Source organism: Callithrix jacchus, chromosome 13, assembly GCF_049354715.1.
Source record: "Callithrix jacchus isolate 240 chromosome 13, calJac240_pri, whole genome shotgun sequence".
NCBI classification, from domain to species: domain Eukaryota; kingdom Metazoa; phylum Chordata; class Mammalia; order Primates; family Cebidae; genus Callithrix; species Callithrix jacchus.
In genome coordinates this window covers 62,294,649-62,310,383 of record NC_133514.1, presented here as the reverse complement: position 1 = coordinate 62,310,383, position 15,735 = coordinate 62,294,649, and the positions used below count along the sequence as shown (strand labels likewise).

General features: G+C 37.2%; 1 protein-coding gene across 1 annotated transcript in view; it reads right to left on the bottom strand.

The window, feature by feature from the left end:
• The window catches only part of LOC100385865 (heterogeneous nuclear ribonucleoprotein A1-like), a 107,498-nt gene extending 94,720 nt beyond the window's left edge, over positions 1–12,778 (bottom strand). The window contains exon 1 of the mRNA XM_078346880.1: positions 12,727–12,778. Within this exon, the coding sequence (XP_078203006.1) occupies positions 12,727–12,778 (52 nt within the window). The remainder of the gene's footprint in view (positions 1–12,726) is intronic.
• Positions 12,779–15,735: the final 2,957 nt, after the last annotated feature.

Genomic DNA, 15,735 nt, shown 5'->3' with positions numbered 1-15,735 from the left:
AGGAAGAATCAATATCATGAAAATGGTCATACGGCCTAAAGTAATTTATGGATTCAATGTTATCCACATAAAGCTACCATTTACTTTATTCACAGAATTAGAAAAAACTACTTTAAATTTCATATAGAACCAAAAGAGAGCCCATACAGCCAAGGCTATCCTAAGCAAAAAGAACAAATTCGGAGACATTACACTACCTGACTCCAAACTATACTACAAGGTTACAGTAACAACAACAAAAAAAGCGTGTTAGTGGTACCAAAACAGATATATAGGCCAACGAAACAGAACAGAGGCCTCAGAAATAATACCATACATCTACAACCATCTGATCTTTGACAAACCTGACAAAAGCAAGCAATAGGGAAAGGATTCCCTATATAATAAAAGGTGTTGGGAAAACTGGCTAGCCATATGCATAAAACTGAAACTGAACCTCTTCCTTACAATAACCTAAGATGGATTAATCATTCCATCTTGAAAGGTAATGAATTTTCACACTCGTGTCAACACTCATTCATGTTAACACAGTTAACAGTTATTCTTGTTCTTCTAAGGTTTTCTTTCCTTTGTCTAACTCAACGTGGAGTTAACTTATGTTGGATGAGTTAACCTACATAAGACATAAAACCATAAGACCCCTAGAAGAAAACCTTGGCAATACCATTCGGGACATAGGCATGGGCAAAGACTTTATGACTGAAATAATAAAGACAATGGAAACAAAAGCCAAAATTGACAAATGGGGTCTAATTAAACTAAAAAGCTTCTGTATAGCAAAAGAAACTATCATCATTGTGAACAGGCAACCAACAGAATAGGAGAAATTTTTGCATTCTATCTGACAAAGGACAATATCCAGAATCTACAAAGAACATAAGCAAATTTATGAGAAAAAACACAAACAACCTCATCAAAAAGTGGGTGAAGTATATGAACAGATATTTTTCAAAAGAAGACATTTATGCAGCCAACAAACATATGAAAACAAGCCCCTCATTACTGGTCATTAGAGAAATGCAAATCAAACCACAATGAGATATCATCTTATGCAAGTTAGAATGGTGATCATTAAAAAGTCAGGAAACAACAGATACTGGAGAGGATGTGGAGAAATAGGAACACTTTTACACTGTTGGTGGGAGTGTAAACTAGTTCAACCATTGTGAAAGAAAGTGTGGCACTTCCTCAAGTACCAAGAAATAGAAATTTCATTTGACCCAGCTATCCCATTACTGAGTACATACCCAAAGGATTATAAATCATTCTACTGTAAAGACACATGCACATGTATGTTTATTGTGGCATTGTTCACAATAGAAAAGACTTGGAACTAAACCAAATGCTCATCAATGATAGACTGGATAAGGAAAATGTGGCACATGTACATCATGAAATACTATGCAGCCATAAAAAAGAATGGGTTTATATCCTTTGCAGGGATATGGGTGAAGCTAGAAACCATCATTCTCAGCAAACTGACATAGGAATTGAAAACCAAACACTATATGTTCTCACTCATAAGTGGGCATTGAACAATGAGAACAGATGGACACCAGGAAGGGAGCATCACACACTGGGGCCTGTCGAGGGATGGGGGGTAGAAGAGGGATAGCATTAAGAGAAATACCTAATGTAGATTATAGGTTGATGAGTACAGCGAATGACCATGGCACATGTATACTTATGTAACAGACCTGCCCTTTCTGCACATGTATCCCAGCGCTTAAAGTGTAATTTAAAAAAAAAGACAAAAAAGGAAATGCCTCTTTTATTTTCATATTATCTAACATTGTTTATTATTTTTCTAACATTTTTAGACATGAATTCCTTAGTCCTGGAATTGATCTGATGTTATTATTGGTCTTTTAATAAATTTTTTAAAACGTTCTTAATCTACAAACATAATCTATTTAACATTAAAAGTAATTGGGATTTTAAAAATATGATTTTTAGAGAAGTGTAGCTTAAGCAATATACTATTTCTTATTATTGGAATGTGCTTTGTAATTCATTATATTATCAATTTAATAAATATTTTCAGGACATTTAAAAAGTATCCAAAATTTATTAAAAACCTACCACTCCTACACCATCACTTATGTTTTCAAATTTTCACATTCATGTTAACACAGCTATTCTTGTTCTACTAAGGTTTCCTTTGCTTTAGTTCAGTGCTCTGGTCTTAGTGTTGCCAATAGAGGCTTCATTTTAGTTTCTCTTTATTTGTCTATAATTCTATTGCAGTCCATTTTGCTTGTCATGCCAATTTGATTATTATTCCGAATTCAAGCTAAAACTCTTTAAATTGAAAAACTATTGTGTTGATTTATTTTTCAGAGCATTGTGTCAATTATGATATCTGACAATGCATTTTGTTATAGTTCTCTTTTTGCCTTCCATAGTCATTTTGGATGTCTTTCTACTTTTTTCTTTGGTAGTATAAATTATGTTTTCCATACTTTTATCATCTACATGATTTGAAGGAAATGTAGATTGTTTTTATTTTTTATTCCACCATTAAATATTTAAAAACTTTTCTTAGTCACTCTTATAATTTTCCAAAATTAATTCAACATATATAACTTTCTTATTTCAGTGGAAATATTTATTATACTTCAAATCAATATTCATGTAATAATTTACATAAAAATTAAAATATTAACTTTTAATGGTAGCTCATGAAAAAAAGTAATTGAATTCTTTCTACCTCAAGCTTGCTTTCTTCTCATTTTCTAGGTTTCCATAAATTTATTATGGTTTCAAATGACTGTTATTCAAACGATAATGTTAAACCTAAGGTGCTTTTTCATGTTATTATGAACAAAATTTTGAAATATTTAAAATAATTATTTTGGCATGTTGACCTAGTATTTTCTTTTTGCTTTGGAGTCTGTCATTGTATTTACTTCTGCAATATGTATTTTACTTTATTATTATTATTTTTAGATTCAGGTACCCAATGGTAGCATTTTGACTTTCACCTACCTCTCAGCCTTCTCACAGTCCCCTTTGTCTATTATCTCCATCTTTATGTTCATGTGAACCCATTGTTTGGCTCCCACTTGTGAGAACATGCAATATTTGACTTTCTGTGTCTGCATCACTTCACTTAGGATAATGGCCTCTGGCTCCATTCATGTTGCTGCAAAGGATATGTATTCATTCTTTCTTACAGCTGGACAGTATTCCATGGTGTATGTATACCAAATTTTCTTTAACTAATCTACCACTGATGAACACTTAAGTTGATTCCATGTATTTGCTATTGTAAACAGTGCTAAATAAACATATAAGTGTAGGTGTCTTTTCAATAAGACAATCCCTTTTTCTTGGATAAGTACCCAGTAATGGGACTGCATGGTCTAATGGCAATTCTATTTTTAATTCTTTGAAAAATATGCATACTGTTTTCCATGAGGATTGAACTAATTTACATCCCCACCCATAGCATATAAGCATTCCCTTTTCTTTACCTCCTCATCAGCAGCTCTTATTTTGTTAACTTAAAAAAAAAATCGCCATTCTGACTGGTATGGGATGGTATCTCATTGTGGTTTTGATTTGCATTTCTCTGATCATAAGAGATGTAGATCATTTTTCATGTTTGTTTCTTGCTTGTATGTCTTCTTTGGAGAAGTGTCTGTTCATATTCTTTGCTGACATTTTAAGAGGGTGATTTGTTTTTTTATTGTTGATGTAAGGCCCTTATAGTTGGATATTAGTCCTTAGTTGAATGCATAGTTTGCAAGTATTTTCTCCCATTTGGTAGATTTTCTGTTTACTGACAGTTTACTTTGCTGTGCAGAAGCTCTTTAGGTTAATTGCCCCAGTTTTCTATTTTTGTTTTGGTTGCTTTTGCTTTTGAGGTTTTAGTCATATGAGGTCTTAGTCATAAATAATTTGCCTAGGCCAATGTTCCTAACAGGTTTTCTTCTAGGATTTTTATATCTTGAAGTCTTACATTTAAGTCTTTGTTCCATCTAGAGTTAATTTTTGCATATGATAAGATGTAAGGGTCTATTTTTATTCTTTTACATGTGGATAGCCAGTTTTCTTAGCACTATTTATTGAATTGGGTGTCCTCTCTCCAATTTTTTATACTTTTTTTGTGCAGTATGGGGGCAGAATGCTTGAAGATGAGTTTGTTGTAGGTATGTGGCTTTATTTCTGAATTCTTTATTCTGTTCCATTGGTCTATGCATCTATGTTTGTACTACTACCATGCTGTTTTAGTTTTTGTAGTCTTATAGTATAATTTGAAGTCAGACAATGTGATGTCTTCAGCTTAGTTCTTTTTGCTTACAATTGCTTTGTGTTTTCAGGCTGTTTTTTGGGTCCATATGAATTTAAAATAGTTTCTTTTTCTAAATCTGTAAGAAATGATGTTGGCAATGTGACAGAAATTACATTGAATCTGTACATTGCTTTGCTTTGAGCATTGTGGTTGTTTTAATATTAATTCTTCCTATCTGTGAGCATCGAATGTTTTTCCATTTATTTTTGTCATCTGTAATTGGTTTCATTAGTTTTTTAAAGTTTTTCTTGTAGAGATCTTACATCCCCTTGGTTAAGTATATTGCTAAGTATTTTATTTTTTATAGCTGTTGTAAATGGGATTGAGTTTTTGGTTTTATTCTCAGCTTTAGCATTGTTGGTGGAAATGAAACTGATTTTTGTGCATCAACTGTATATCATGATACTTTACTAAAGTAATTAATCAGGGCTAGCAGTCTTAGAGGAATCATTAGTATTTTCTAAGTATAGAATCATATCATCAGCATACAGAGATAGTATTACTTCCCGTTTTCCAATTTGAATATTTTTTGTTTCTTTCTCTTGCCTGATTGCTCTGGCCATGATTTCTAATTTTATGTTGAAAAGAAGTGGACATTTTCATATTGTTCCAGTTATTAGGGGGCTTTCAGCTGTTCCCCATTCATATGATATTAGCAGCAGGTTTGTCACAGATGACTCTTATTATTTTTTGGTATGTTCCTTCAATGCCTAATTTGTTGATGGTTTTTATCATGAGGGGATGTTGGATTTTATCAAATACTTTTTCTGCATCTATTGAGATGATCACATGCTTTTTAATTTTGATTCTGTTTATCTGGTGAATCACATTTTTTTTCATATGTTGAGCCAACCTTGCATCTCAGGAATAAAGCCTACTTGATTGTGGTGAATTAACTTTTTGATGTGTTGCTGGATCCAGTTTGCTAGTATTTTGTTAAGGAATTTTGCATCTATTTTCATCAGGGATATTGACCTGTATTTTGTTGTGTTGTGTCCTTGCCAGATTTCTGTATAAGAATGACACCAATTTTGTAGAATACGTTAGAGAGGCATTCCTTGTCCTCTATTTTTTGGAAGAGTTTCAGTAAGAATGGCACTAGCTCTTCTAGGTTCTGTAGAGTTTATCTGTGAATCCATCTGGTCTGAAGCAGTTTTTTTTTTTTTTTGGTTAGGAGTTTTCTTTGTATTAGTGATTAAATCTTATAGCTGATTATTGTTCTAACCAGCATTTACATTCCTTGCTGGTTCAATCGTAGGTGGTTGTGTTTCCAGGAATGTATTGATTTTCTCTAGGTTTTCTAGTTTTTGTGCACAGAGATGTTCATAGTAGCCTATGATGATGTTTTATATTTTGTGGTATTATTTCTAACTGGGCTTCTCTGAATCTTCTCTCTTTTCTTGGTTAATCTAGCTAGTGGTCTATCAATTTTGATTATCCTTTCAACGAGTCAAATTTTCATTTTGTTGATCTTTTGTATAATTTACTTAGTCTCAATTTCATTTAATTCTCCTGGGATCTTTGTCACTTCTTTTCTTCTGCTAGCAACAGCTTCTTATTTCTCTAGTTCCATGAGGTGTGAAATTAGGTTATTCATTTGAGATCTTTCTGTACTCATGTATTATTATTATTTTTCTAAACAGGGTCTCACTGTGTCACCCAGGCTGAAGTGCAGTGCTATGATCATGACCCACTGCAACCTCAACCTACTGGGCTCAAGCCATTCTCCCACCTCAGCCTTCTAATAAGCTGAGACTACAGGCACATGCCAGCATGCCCAGCTAATCCTAGGGGATTTATTTGGAGAGACGGAGTTTCACCATGTGTCCCAGGCTGGTTTCAAACTTCTGGGCTCAAGGAATCTGCTTGCCTTGGTCTCTCAAATGCTAGGATTACAGACATGGGCCACTACAACTGCCTTTAATATTCTTTACATATATGTATGTATGTATGTGTGTGTGTGTGTGTGTGTGTGTGTATATATATATATATATATATATATATATATATCACTATAAATTTGCCTCTTATGTCCCAAAGGTTTTAGTATGTTGTTTTATATTTTATTTGTTTCCAATATTTTTTTTGATTTCTGTCTTTTTATTGTTCTTAACCCAGAAGTCATTCACAAGCATACTGTTTCATTTTCATATACTTATGTGGTTTTGAGAGTTCCTCTTAATACTATATATATATATACACACACACACACATATTTTATTGCACTTTAGGTTCTGGTGTGCATGTGAAGAACATGAAGGATTGTTGCATAGGTATAAACACGGGCAATGTGGTTTGCTGCCTCCATCCCTGTCACCTATATCTGGCATTTCTTCCCATGTTATCCCTCCCCAACTCCCTACCCGTCACTGTCCCTCCCCTACTACCCCCCAACAGAGCCCAGTGTGTCATGCTTCCCTCCCTGTGTCCATGTGTTCTCATTGTTCGATAACCACCTATGAATGAGAACATACAGTGTTTGGTTTTCTGTTCTTGTGTAAGTTTGCTGAGAATGATGGCTTCCAGGTTCATCCATGTCCCTACAAAAGACCTGAACTCATCATTTTTTTATAGCTAAATAGTATTCCATGGTATATATGTGCTACATTTTCCTTTTCTAGTCTATCATTGATGGGCATTTGGGTTGATTCTAGGTCTTTGCTATTGTAAACAGTGCCGCAGTGAACATATGTGTGGATGTGTCTTTATAACAGAATGATTTACAGTCCTTTGGATATATACCCAGTAATGGGATTCTGGGTCAAATGGAAGTTCTATTTCTAGGTCCTTGAGGAATCGCCACACTGTCTTCCACAAGGATTGAACTAATAATATACACTCCCACCAACAGTGTAAAAGCATTCCTATTTCTCCACATCCTCTCCAGCATCAGTTGTCTCCAGATTTTTTAATGATCGCCATTCTAACTGGCATCAGATGGTATCTCAATGTAGTTTTAATTTGCATTTCTCTAATGACCAGTGATGATGAGCATTTTTTCATATGTTTGTTGGCCTCCTATATGTCTTCTCTTGAAAAGTTCATATGCTTCCCCCACTTTTGAATGTTTGTTTTTGTTTTCCTGTAAACATGTTTTAGTTCTTTGTAGATTCTGGATATTAGCCCTTTGTCAGATGGGTAGATTGCAAATATTTTTTCCCATTCTGTTGGTTGCTGGTTCACTCTAATGATTGTTTCATTTGCTGTGCAAAAGCTCTGGAGTTTAATTAGATCTCATCTGTCTGTTTTGGCTTTGTTGCCAATGTTTTTGGTGTTTTAGTCATGAAGTCCTCGCCTATGCCTATGTCCTGAATGATTTTGCCTAGGTTTTCTTCTAGGGTTTTTATGGTGTAAGGTCTTATGTTTAAGTCTTTAATCCATCTGGAGTTAATTATAGTGTAAGGTGTCAGGAAGGGGTCCAGCTTCTACTTTCTGCACATGGCTAGCCAGTTGTCCCAACACTATTTATTAAATAGAGAATCCTTTCCTCATTGCTTGTTTTGGTCAGGTTTGTCAAAGATCAGATGGTCATAGATATGTGGCATTAATTCTGAGGCCTCTGTTGTGTTCCATTTGTCTATATCACTGTTTTAGTACCAGTACCATGCTGTTTTGATTACTATAGCCTTATAGTATAGTTTGAAGTCAGGTAGTGTAATGCCTCCAGCTTTGTTCTTTTTGCTTAGAATTGACTTGGCTATGCAGGCTCTCTTTTAGTTCTGTATGAAGTTTAAGGTGGTTTTTTCCAGTTCTTTGAAGAGGGTTATAGGTAGCTTGATGGGGATAGCATTGAATCTATAAATTACTTTGAGCAGTATGGCCATGTTCACAATATTGATTCTTCCTTACCATGAGCATGGAATGTTTTTCCAAGTATTTGTGTTCTCTCTTATTTCGTTGAGCAATGGTTTGTAGTTCTCGTGAAGAGGTCCTTTACATCCTTTGTTAGTTGTATTCTTAGACATTTTATTCTCTTTGTAGCAATTGTGAATGGCAGTCCATTCTTGATTTGGCTCTCTTTAAGTCTGTTATTGGTGTACAGGAATGCTTGTGATTTCTGCACATTGATTTTGTGTCCTGAGACTTTGCTGATGTTGCTTACAGTTTCAGGAAATTTTGGGCTGAGATGATGGGGTCTTCTAAATATATAATCATGTCATCTGCAAATAGAGACAATTTGATTCCTCCTTTCTTAATTGAATACCCCTCTTTTTTTTTCTTTTGCTTGCCTGATTGCTCTGGCTAGAACTTCCATACTATATTGAATAGGAGTGTTGAGTGAGGGCATCCTTGTCTACTGCCAGATTTCAAAAGGAATGCTTCCAGTTTTGCCCATTGAGTATGATATTGGCTGTGAATTTCTCATAAATAGCTGTTATTATTTTGAGATACATTCTTTTGATACCTAGTTTATTGAGAGTTTTTAGCAAAAAGGGCTGTTGAGTTTTTTTGAAGACCTTCTCTGCATCTATTGAGATAATCATGTGGATTTTGTGTTTGGTTCTGCTTATGTGGTGAATTACATTTATAGACCTGCGTATGTTGAACCAGCCTTGTATCCCCAGGAGGAAGCCTACTTGAGAGTGATGGATAAGCATTTTGATGTGCTGTTGCAATTGGTTTGCCAGTATTTTTTTTGGAGATTTTTGCATTGATGTTTATTATGGATATTGGCCTAAAATTTTCTTTTCTTGTTGAGACTCTGCTGGGTTTTGGTATCAGGATGATGTTGGTCTCATGAAATGATTTGGGAAGGATTCCCTCTTTTTGGATTGTTTGGAATAGTTTCAGAAGGAGTGGTACCAGCTCCTCTTTGTATGTCTGGTAGAATCCAGCTGTGAACCCATCTGGACCAGGGCTTTATTTGGTTTTAGGCTATTAATCCCTGCCTCAACTTTAGTCTTTGTTATTCACCAATAACAAAATTCAGGGTTTCAACTTTTTCCTGATTTAGGCTTAGGAGGGTACAATTGTCCAGGAATTCATCCACTTCCTCCAGGTTTACTGGTTTATGTGCATAGAGTTGTTTGTAGTAATCTCTGATGGTAGTTTGTATTTCTGTGGAATCTGTGGTGATATCCTCTTTATCATTTTTTATTGCATCTATTTGATTCTTCTCTTTTCTTTTTTATTAACCTGGCTAGCAGTCTGTCTATTTTGTTGATCTTTTCAAAAACCACCTCCTGGATTTATTTATTTTTTGAAGAGTTTTTTTTTTTTTTTTTGGTGTCTTTATCTCCTTCAGTTCTGCTCTGATCTTAGTTATTTCTTGTCTTCTGCTAGCTTTTGAGTTTTTTTATCTTGCTCCTCTACCTCTTTCAATTTTGATGATAGCATGTCAATTTTAGATCTTTCCTCACTTCTCTGGTGGGCATTTATTGCCATAAATTTTCCTCTAGACACTGCTTTAAATGTGTCCCAGAGATCATGGTACATTGTGTCTTTGTTCTCATTGGTTTTGAAGGATATCTTTATTTCTGCCTTCATTTCATTGTTTATCCAGTCAACATTCAAGAGCCAGTTTTTCAGTTTCCATGAAGTTGTGTGATTCTGACTTAGTTTCTTAATCCTGAGTTCTAATTTGATTGCACTGTGGTCTGAAAGATGGTTTGTTATGATTTCCATTCTTTTGCATTTGCTGAGGAGTGATTTACTACCAATTATGTGGTCAATTTTAGAGTAGGTGTGAGGTGGTGCTGAGAAGAATGTATATTCTGTGGATTTGGGGTGGAGAGTTCTGTAAATGACTATTAGGTTTGCTTGGTTCAGATCTGCATTCAAGTCCTGGATATTCTTGTTAATTATCTGTCTCATTCTGGGTGCTCCTGTATTGGGTGCATATATATTTAAGATCATTAGCTCTTCTTGTTACATTGATCCTTTTACAATTATGTAATGTCCTTCTTTGTCTCTTTTGATCTCTGTTGGTTTAAAGTCAATTTTATCAGAGACTAGGAATGGAACTCCTGCTTTTTTTTTTTTTTGCTTTCAATTTGCTGGGTAAATCTTCCTCCATCCCTTAATTTTGAGCCTATTTGTATCTTTGCATGTGAGATGGGTTTCCTGGATACAGCACATCAATGGATTTTGACTTTTTCTTCAATTTGCCAGTCTGTGTCTTTTGCTTAGGGCATTTAGTCCATTTACATTTAAGGTTAGTATTGTTATGTGTGAATTTGATCCTGCCATTTTGATGTTAGCTGGTTGTTTTGCCCATTAGTTAATGCAGTTTCTTCATTGTGCCGCTACTCTTTACCATTTGGTACATTTTTGCAGTGGCTGGTACTGGTTGTTCCTTTATGTGTTTAGTGGTTCCTTCAGGAGCTCTTGTAAGGCAGGCCTGGTGGTGATGAAATCTCTGAGCAATTGCTTGTTCATAAAAAGATTTTATTTCTCCTTCACTTATGAAGCTTAGTTTGGCTGGATATGAAATTATAGGTTGAAAGTTCTTTTCTTTAAGGATGTTGAATATTGGCCCCCAGTCTCTTCTCCTTTGTAGGGTTTGTGCCAAGAGATCTACTGTGAATCTGATGGGCTTCCATTTGTGGGTAACCTGACCTTTCTCTCTGGCTTCCCTTAGCAGTTTTTTCTTTATTTCAACCTTGGTGAATCTGAAGATTATGTGCCTTGAGGTAGCTTTTCTTGAGGACTATCTTTGTGGTGTTCTCTGTATTTCCTGGACTTGAATGTTTGCCTGTGTGCTAGGTTGGGGATGTTCTCCTGGATAATATCCTGAAGAGTGTTATCCAGCTTGGATTCATTCTCTCCATCATGTTCAGGTACACCTATCAAACATAGAATAGGTCTTTTCCCATACTTCTTGGAGGCTTTGTTCATTTCTTTTTACTCTTTTTTTCTCTAATCTTGCCTTATCATTTTATTTTATTGAGTTGATGTTCAATCTCTGATATCCTTTCTTCTGCTTGGTTGATTTGGCTATTAAAACTAGTGTATGCTTCATAAAGTTCTTGTGTTGTGTTTTTCAGCTCCATTAATTCACTTATCTTCTTTTCTAAGCTGTTTATTCTTGTTAGTGTTTCATCGAACCATTTTTCACAGTTCTTAGTTTCTTTGCATTGGGTCAGAACATATTTTAGCTCAGAGATGTTTATTACCCACTTTCTGAAGCCTGTTTCTATCAATTCATGGAACTCATTCTCTATCCAGCCTTGTTCCCTTACTGGTGAGGAGTTGTGATCCCTTGGAGGAGGAGAAGCCTTCTGGTTTTGGGTGTTTTCATTCTTTTTGCACTGGTTTCTTCCCATTTTGTGGATTTATCTACCTGTGGTCTTTGTAATTGGTGACTTTCAGATGGGGTCTCTGAGTGGATGTCCTTTTTGTTGATGATGAAGTTATTTCTTTCTGTTTCTTAATTTTCCTTCTAATAGTCATGCCCCTCTGCTGTAGGACTGCTGGAGGTGCACTCCAGACCCTGCTTGCCCATGCATCACCTGCAGTGGCTGCCTAACAGTAAGGGTCACTGCCAGTTTCTTCTGTTATCTTTGCCCCAGAAGGATACCTGCCAGATGTCAGCCTCAGTTCTCCTTTCTGAAGTGTCTTTTTGAATATATGGGGATCAGGGAGCTGCTTGAGGAGACAGTCTGTCTCTTATAGGAGCTTAAGTGCTGAGCTGTGAGCTCCATTGTTCTGTTCAGAGCTGCTGGGCAGGTATGTTTAAGTCTGCTGCAGCAGAACTCATAACCACCGTTTTTTCCCAGGTGCTCTGTCCTGGAAAGGTGGGGCTTTGTTTATAAGTTCCTGACATGCTGCTGCCTTTTTTAAGAGATGCCCTACTCAGAGAGGAGGTAGCCTAGTCACAGTCTGCCAGCCGAAGCATTGCTGAGCTGCTGTTGGCTCTGCCCAGCTGCTATGTGAACTTCCTGTGGCTTTGCTTATAGACGTATAGTTACAATTGCCTCAGTAATGGAGGTCTGCCTCAGTAATAGTGAACTGCTTCTGTAATGGTGGACTGCCTTTATAATGGCAGATTACCTCCATAACGTGGACTGCCTCGGTAATGGTGGACTGCTGCAATAATGGTGGACGACCTCAGTAGTTGTGGACTGCTTCTGTAATGGTGGACACCCTTCCCTCTGCAGAGCTGGACTGTCCTGGGTCCAGCTGTGCTTGCTGTGAAACTCTCAATCCAGAGCATTTCAGATTGCTGGTCTTGGTGGGGTTGGGACCCACTAAGCCAGATCTTCTGGCTCCCTGTTTCAGCCCCCTTTTTCTCTGTTGAATGGGGGACTCTGTCTTCCATGCATTCCAGGCACCAGTTAAATGGCGCCCCAGATTTGTGTGAGTTTCTGTGCAGAGACCTGCTGCACCAGCTGAAACAGATGTGTTGGAGACTTGTGGCACTTTTCCACCTGGGAATCTCCTGGTCTGTGGGCAGGAAAAACTCATTTGGAAATGCAGTGATCACTCACCCTCTGCATTCTTGCTGAGAACTGCACCCCAGAGCTGCTCATATTCGGCCATTTTGTCCTCTTAGTACTATTAAAATTATTTCTAATTTTATTCCACTGTGGTCTGAGAGAATACTAGATATGATTTTGATTTTTTTTTATTGAGACTTGTTTTGTCACCAGAATATGGTCAATTTTGGAGAGTTTTTCATGTGCAGATGAGAACAATATATATTCTTTAGTTGTTGGGTACAATATTCTTTAGATGCCTAATGGGTCCATTTACTCAAGAATCTAATTTACATCCAGAATATCTTTGTCAGTTTTTGCCTCAGTAATCTATCTAGTATTGCCAGTAGGGTGTTGAAGTCCCCTTACTATTATTGTATGGCCTATCTATCTCTTTTCTTATATCTATTAGTCTTCATTTTATAAATTTTGGTGCTCTGGTGTTGGGTGTGAATATATTTAGAATAGTTAAATATCCTTGTTGAATTGAACTCTATCATTATATAATTGTCTTTGTCTTTTTCTTTTATAGTTCTTGTTTTAAAGACTGTTTTATACAATACAAGGATGGCAGCCTCTAATCTATTTGTCTTCCATTTGTGTAATATATCATTTTCTAATTTGAGCCTGTGGTTATCATTATTCATTAGCTAAGTTTTTCTAAGGCAGCAGATGGTTGGGTCTTGCTTTTTTTCAGAATTTTCATTTTGGTTCATATATATTGCTACAGAACAATTGTGTTTCTTTGGAGGTGTCAAAAAACTCTTTCTTTCTTTCTTTCTTTCTTTCTTTCTTTCTTTCTTTCTTTCTTTCTTTCTTTTTCTTTCTTATCTCTTTCCTTCTGAAGTTCTTGTACTGAATCATTGTCACCTGAAGCAGCTATCACTTTTTATTCTTAAATCTGCTATCATTTGGATGAGACTTTTAATTTTTTATTCTTTCTTCTCTTGAGGGTATGATTGTGGTAATTTTTTGTATTATCATTTGGCTTTGTTTCTGGGTGCTTATAGGGGTCAAGGCTCAGTATGTGTTCCTTAGTTGTCGATGGACTTTATGTGGTAGCTTTCTCAAATACTGCTTGTTGTAGCAATATGTCGGATATATAAGTCAACACACTAACTCCTGGGTGGCAGAGAGTGCAGAGGTCTCAGGAAGCTTACCTTGTGTGCACTGGCCCTATGCCCTTCTGACAGATCTATTTGTTGCTACAGTTTAGTCTCCCTTCCAGTAGGTAGCACTTAAGATTAAAAGCTAGCTCACACTCAGGTAGCCTGATAATGAGTGGAGACACCCGCCCTTGCATTGGAGGTGGGTGGAGATCATGTTAGGGTGTGCTGAGGTCTCCAGGTAGGGGGTGGGTAGTGTACCAGTTTCTCTTCTTGGGAAAGCAGTAACATGATCCACTTCCCCATTAGACCTTGTCACACGACTCATGATTTCCATTCATTTAGACAGTATCTTTTGTCTCCCTGCTGTCTCTGAGGACACTGGAAATGCCCCTCTGGAAGCTACCACCAAAATGAGCTCAAGGCAGAGCCACTTTTTTCCATTCAGAGTAGAGAGCTCTATGGCTTGTCTTCCCTCCATTGCTAGGGCACTACCACTCTGTGTAAGTAGGGAGAGATGGGCCTCACCCTTCAGGATAACTAACCTGTGAGGCACAGGCTCACTTTCAGCAGGGGCATAGCCACCACCAAAAGCTCTGGAAAGCATTTATGCAAGTGCACACATGTTGGCCCCCACTGGGGAGAGCTTCTGCTGTATTGGCAACAGTAGAAGAGGGGAGAGAGAGGTATGACCCCCTCTCCACATCTATTTCCAGCTGTTGGAGCCAATCATTCAGCAATCGGTGCTGCACCTGCGTTACTTTTTTCCCAAGGTGTGGTTTGCAGGGTTGTGCTCCCCTGACCTGGGGGGCAGCCTGCACCAAGGGATAGATCTCTGGAAATCCCACAGCTCCCTGGGGACTTGCTGGCTCCCTGTAGTTGCTAAAGTCAAAACTGGTTGTGGGCTATGTTTGCAGGAGGCTGTGGTGATTCAAAGGTTGAGCTTCCCTTAAAGGATAGTGGCCCATAATAGGTGCACAACCCGTATAATGTTCACTGTGTTAGTCTGGGCCTGAGGGAAGCAGGACACCTCTGCACAAGCTGGCCACCCAGTTCTCTGCCTACAGGTAGTTCCCAAATCTCTACTGACAGCACTACCCTGGGACACAAGGGCAAAGGGGCTCCCCAACACTTTGGAGATCAGCAGATTGTTGCACAAGTGAGGGGAGCAGATAAGCACCCCCACATACCCTCCTTGCAGGGTTCTGGGTTTCTAGGGAATTTCTCTGCCAGATTCTTGCTGAGTTCCTTTTGTGCACTTCAGCTTCTTCCCGTACATCTGCTCATAGACCCTGGCCCTCTTCCCTCTGCTTTCCATTAGGATCATGACCATTTATGTGTAACTTTGATCTTCTTTTGAGGAGAATTGGCATCTGATATTCTGAGTCAGTCATCTTGAGAAAAGCTTTAATATTTTTCAGAATAGTTTATGATGCTTATCTTCAATCATTTCTTCTCTAACATCATCATGCTTGAATTTAACATTTGATTTGAACTTTTCTCTTTGTGCTTGAATTCACATTTGAGAGGCCATGTTGTGGGTAGTGAGGGAAGCATGGTCAATCTATAGCCCTCAAATAAAGTAGGTCTCACATGAAGGCCCCAAGTATTTTAAACCACACTTTATTTCCAGGGTCACCATGTACACACCTGTGGTTCCGCTTCTTGTGTGGAAGCCTTTCATTAACTTGTCATTCTCCTGGAAATACAGTAAATTTTACTTTAGCAATGGACATATGACATCTTCATGTGTTTACGAAAACAACGACTGTAGGTCATTTAGCTTCAGATGAGTGCATGGATCACTACAAATGAGGTAATACTTTATTATGTGGAGCATTTCTGAAGTGAAAATGAGCTGATTATTCCTGCACACCATTTGGTCTGTTTAACTTACAATGGGAGTCATTTGATT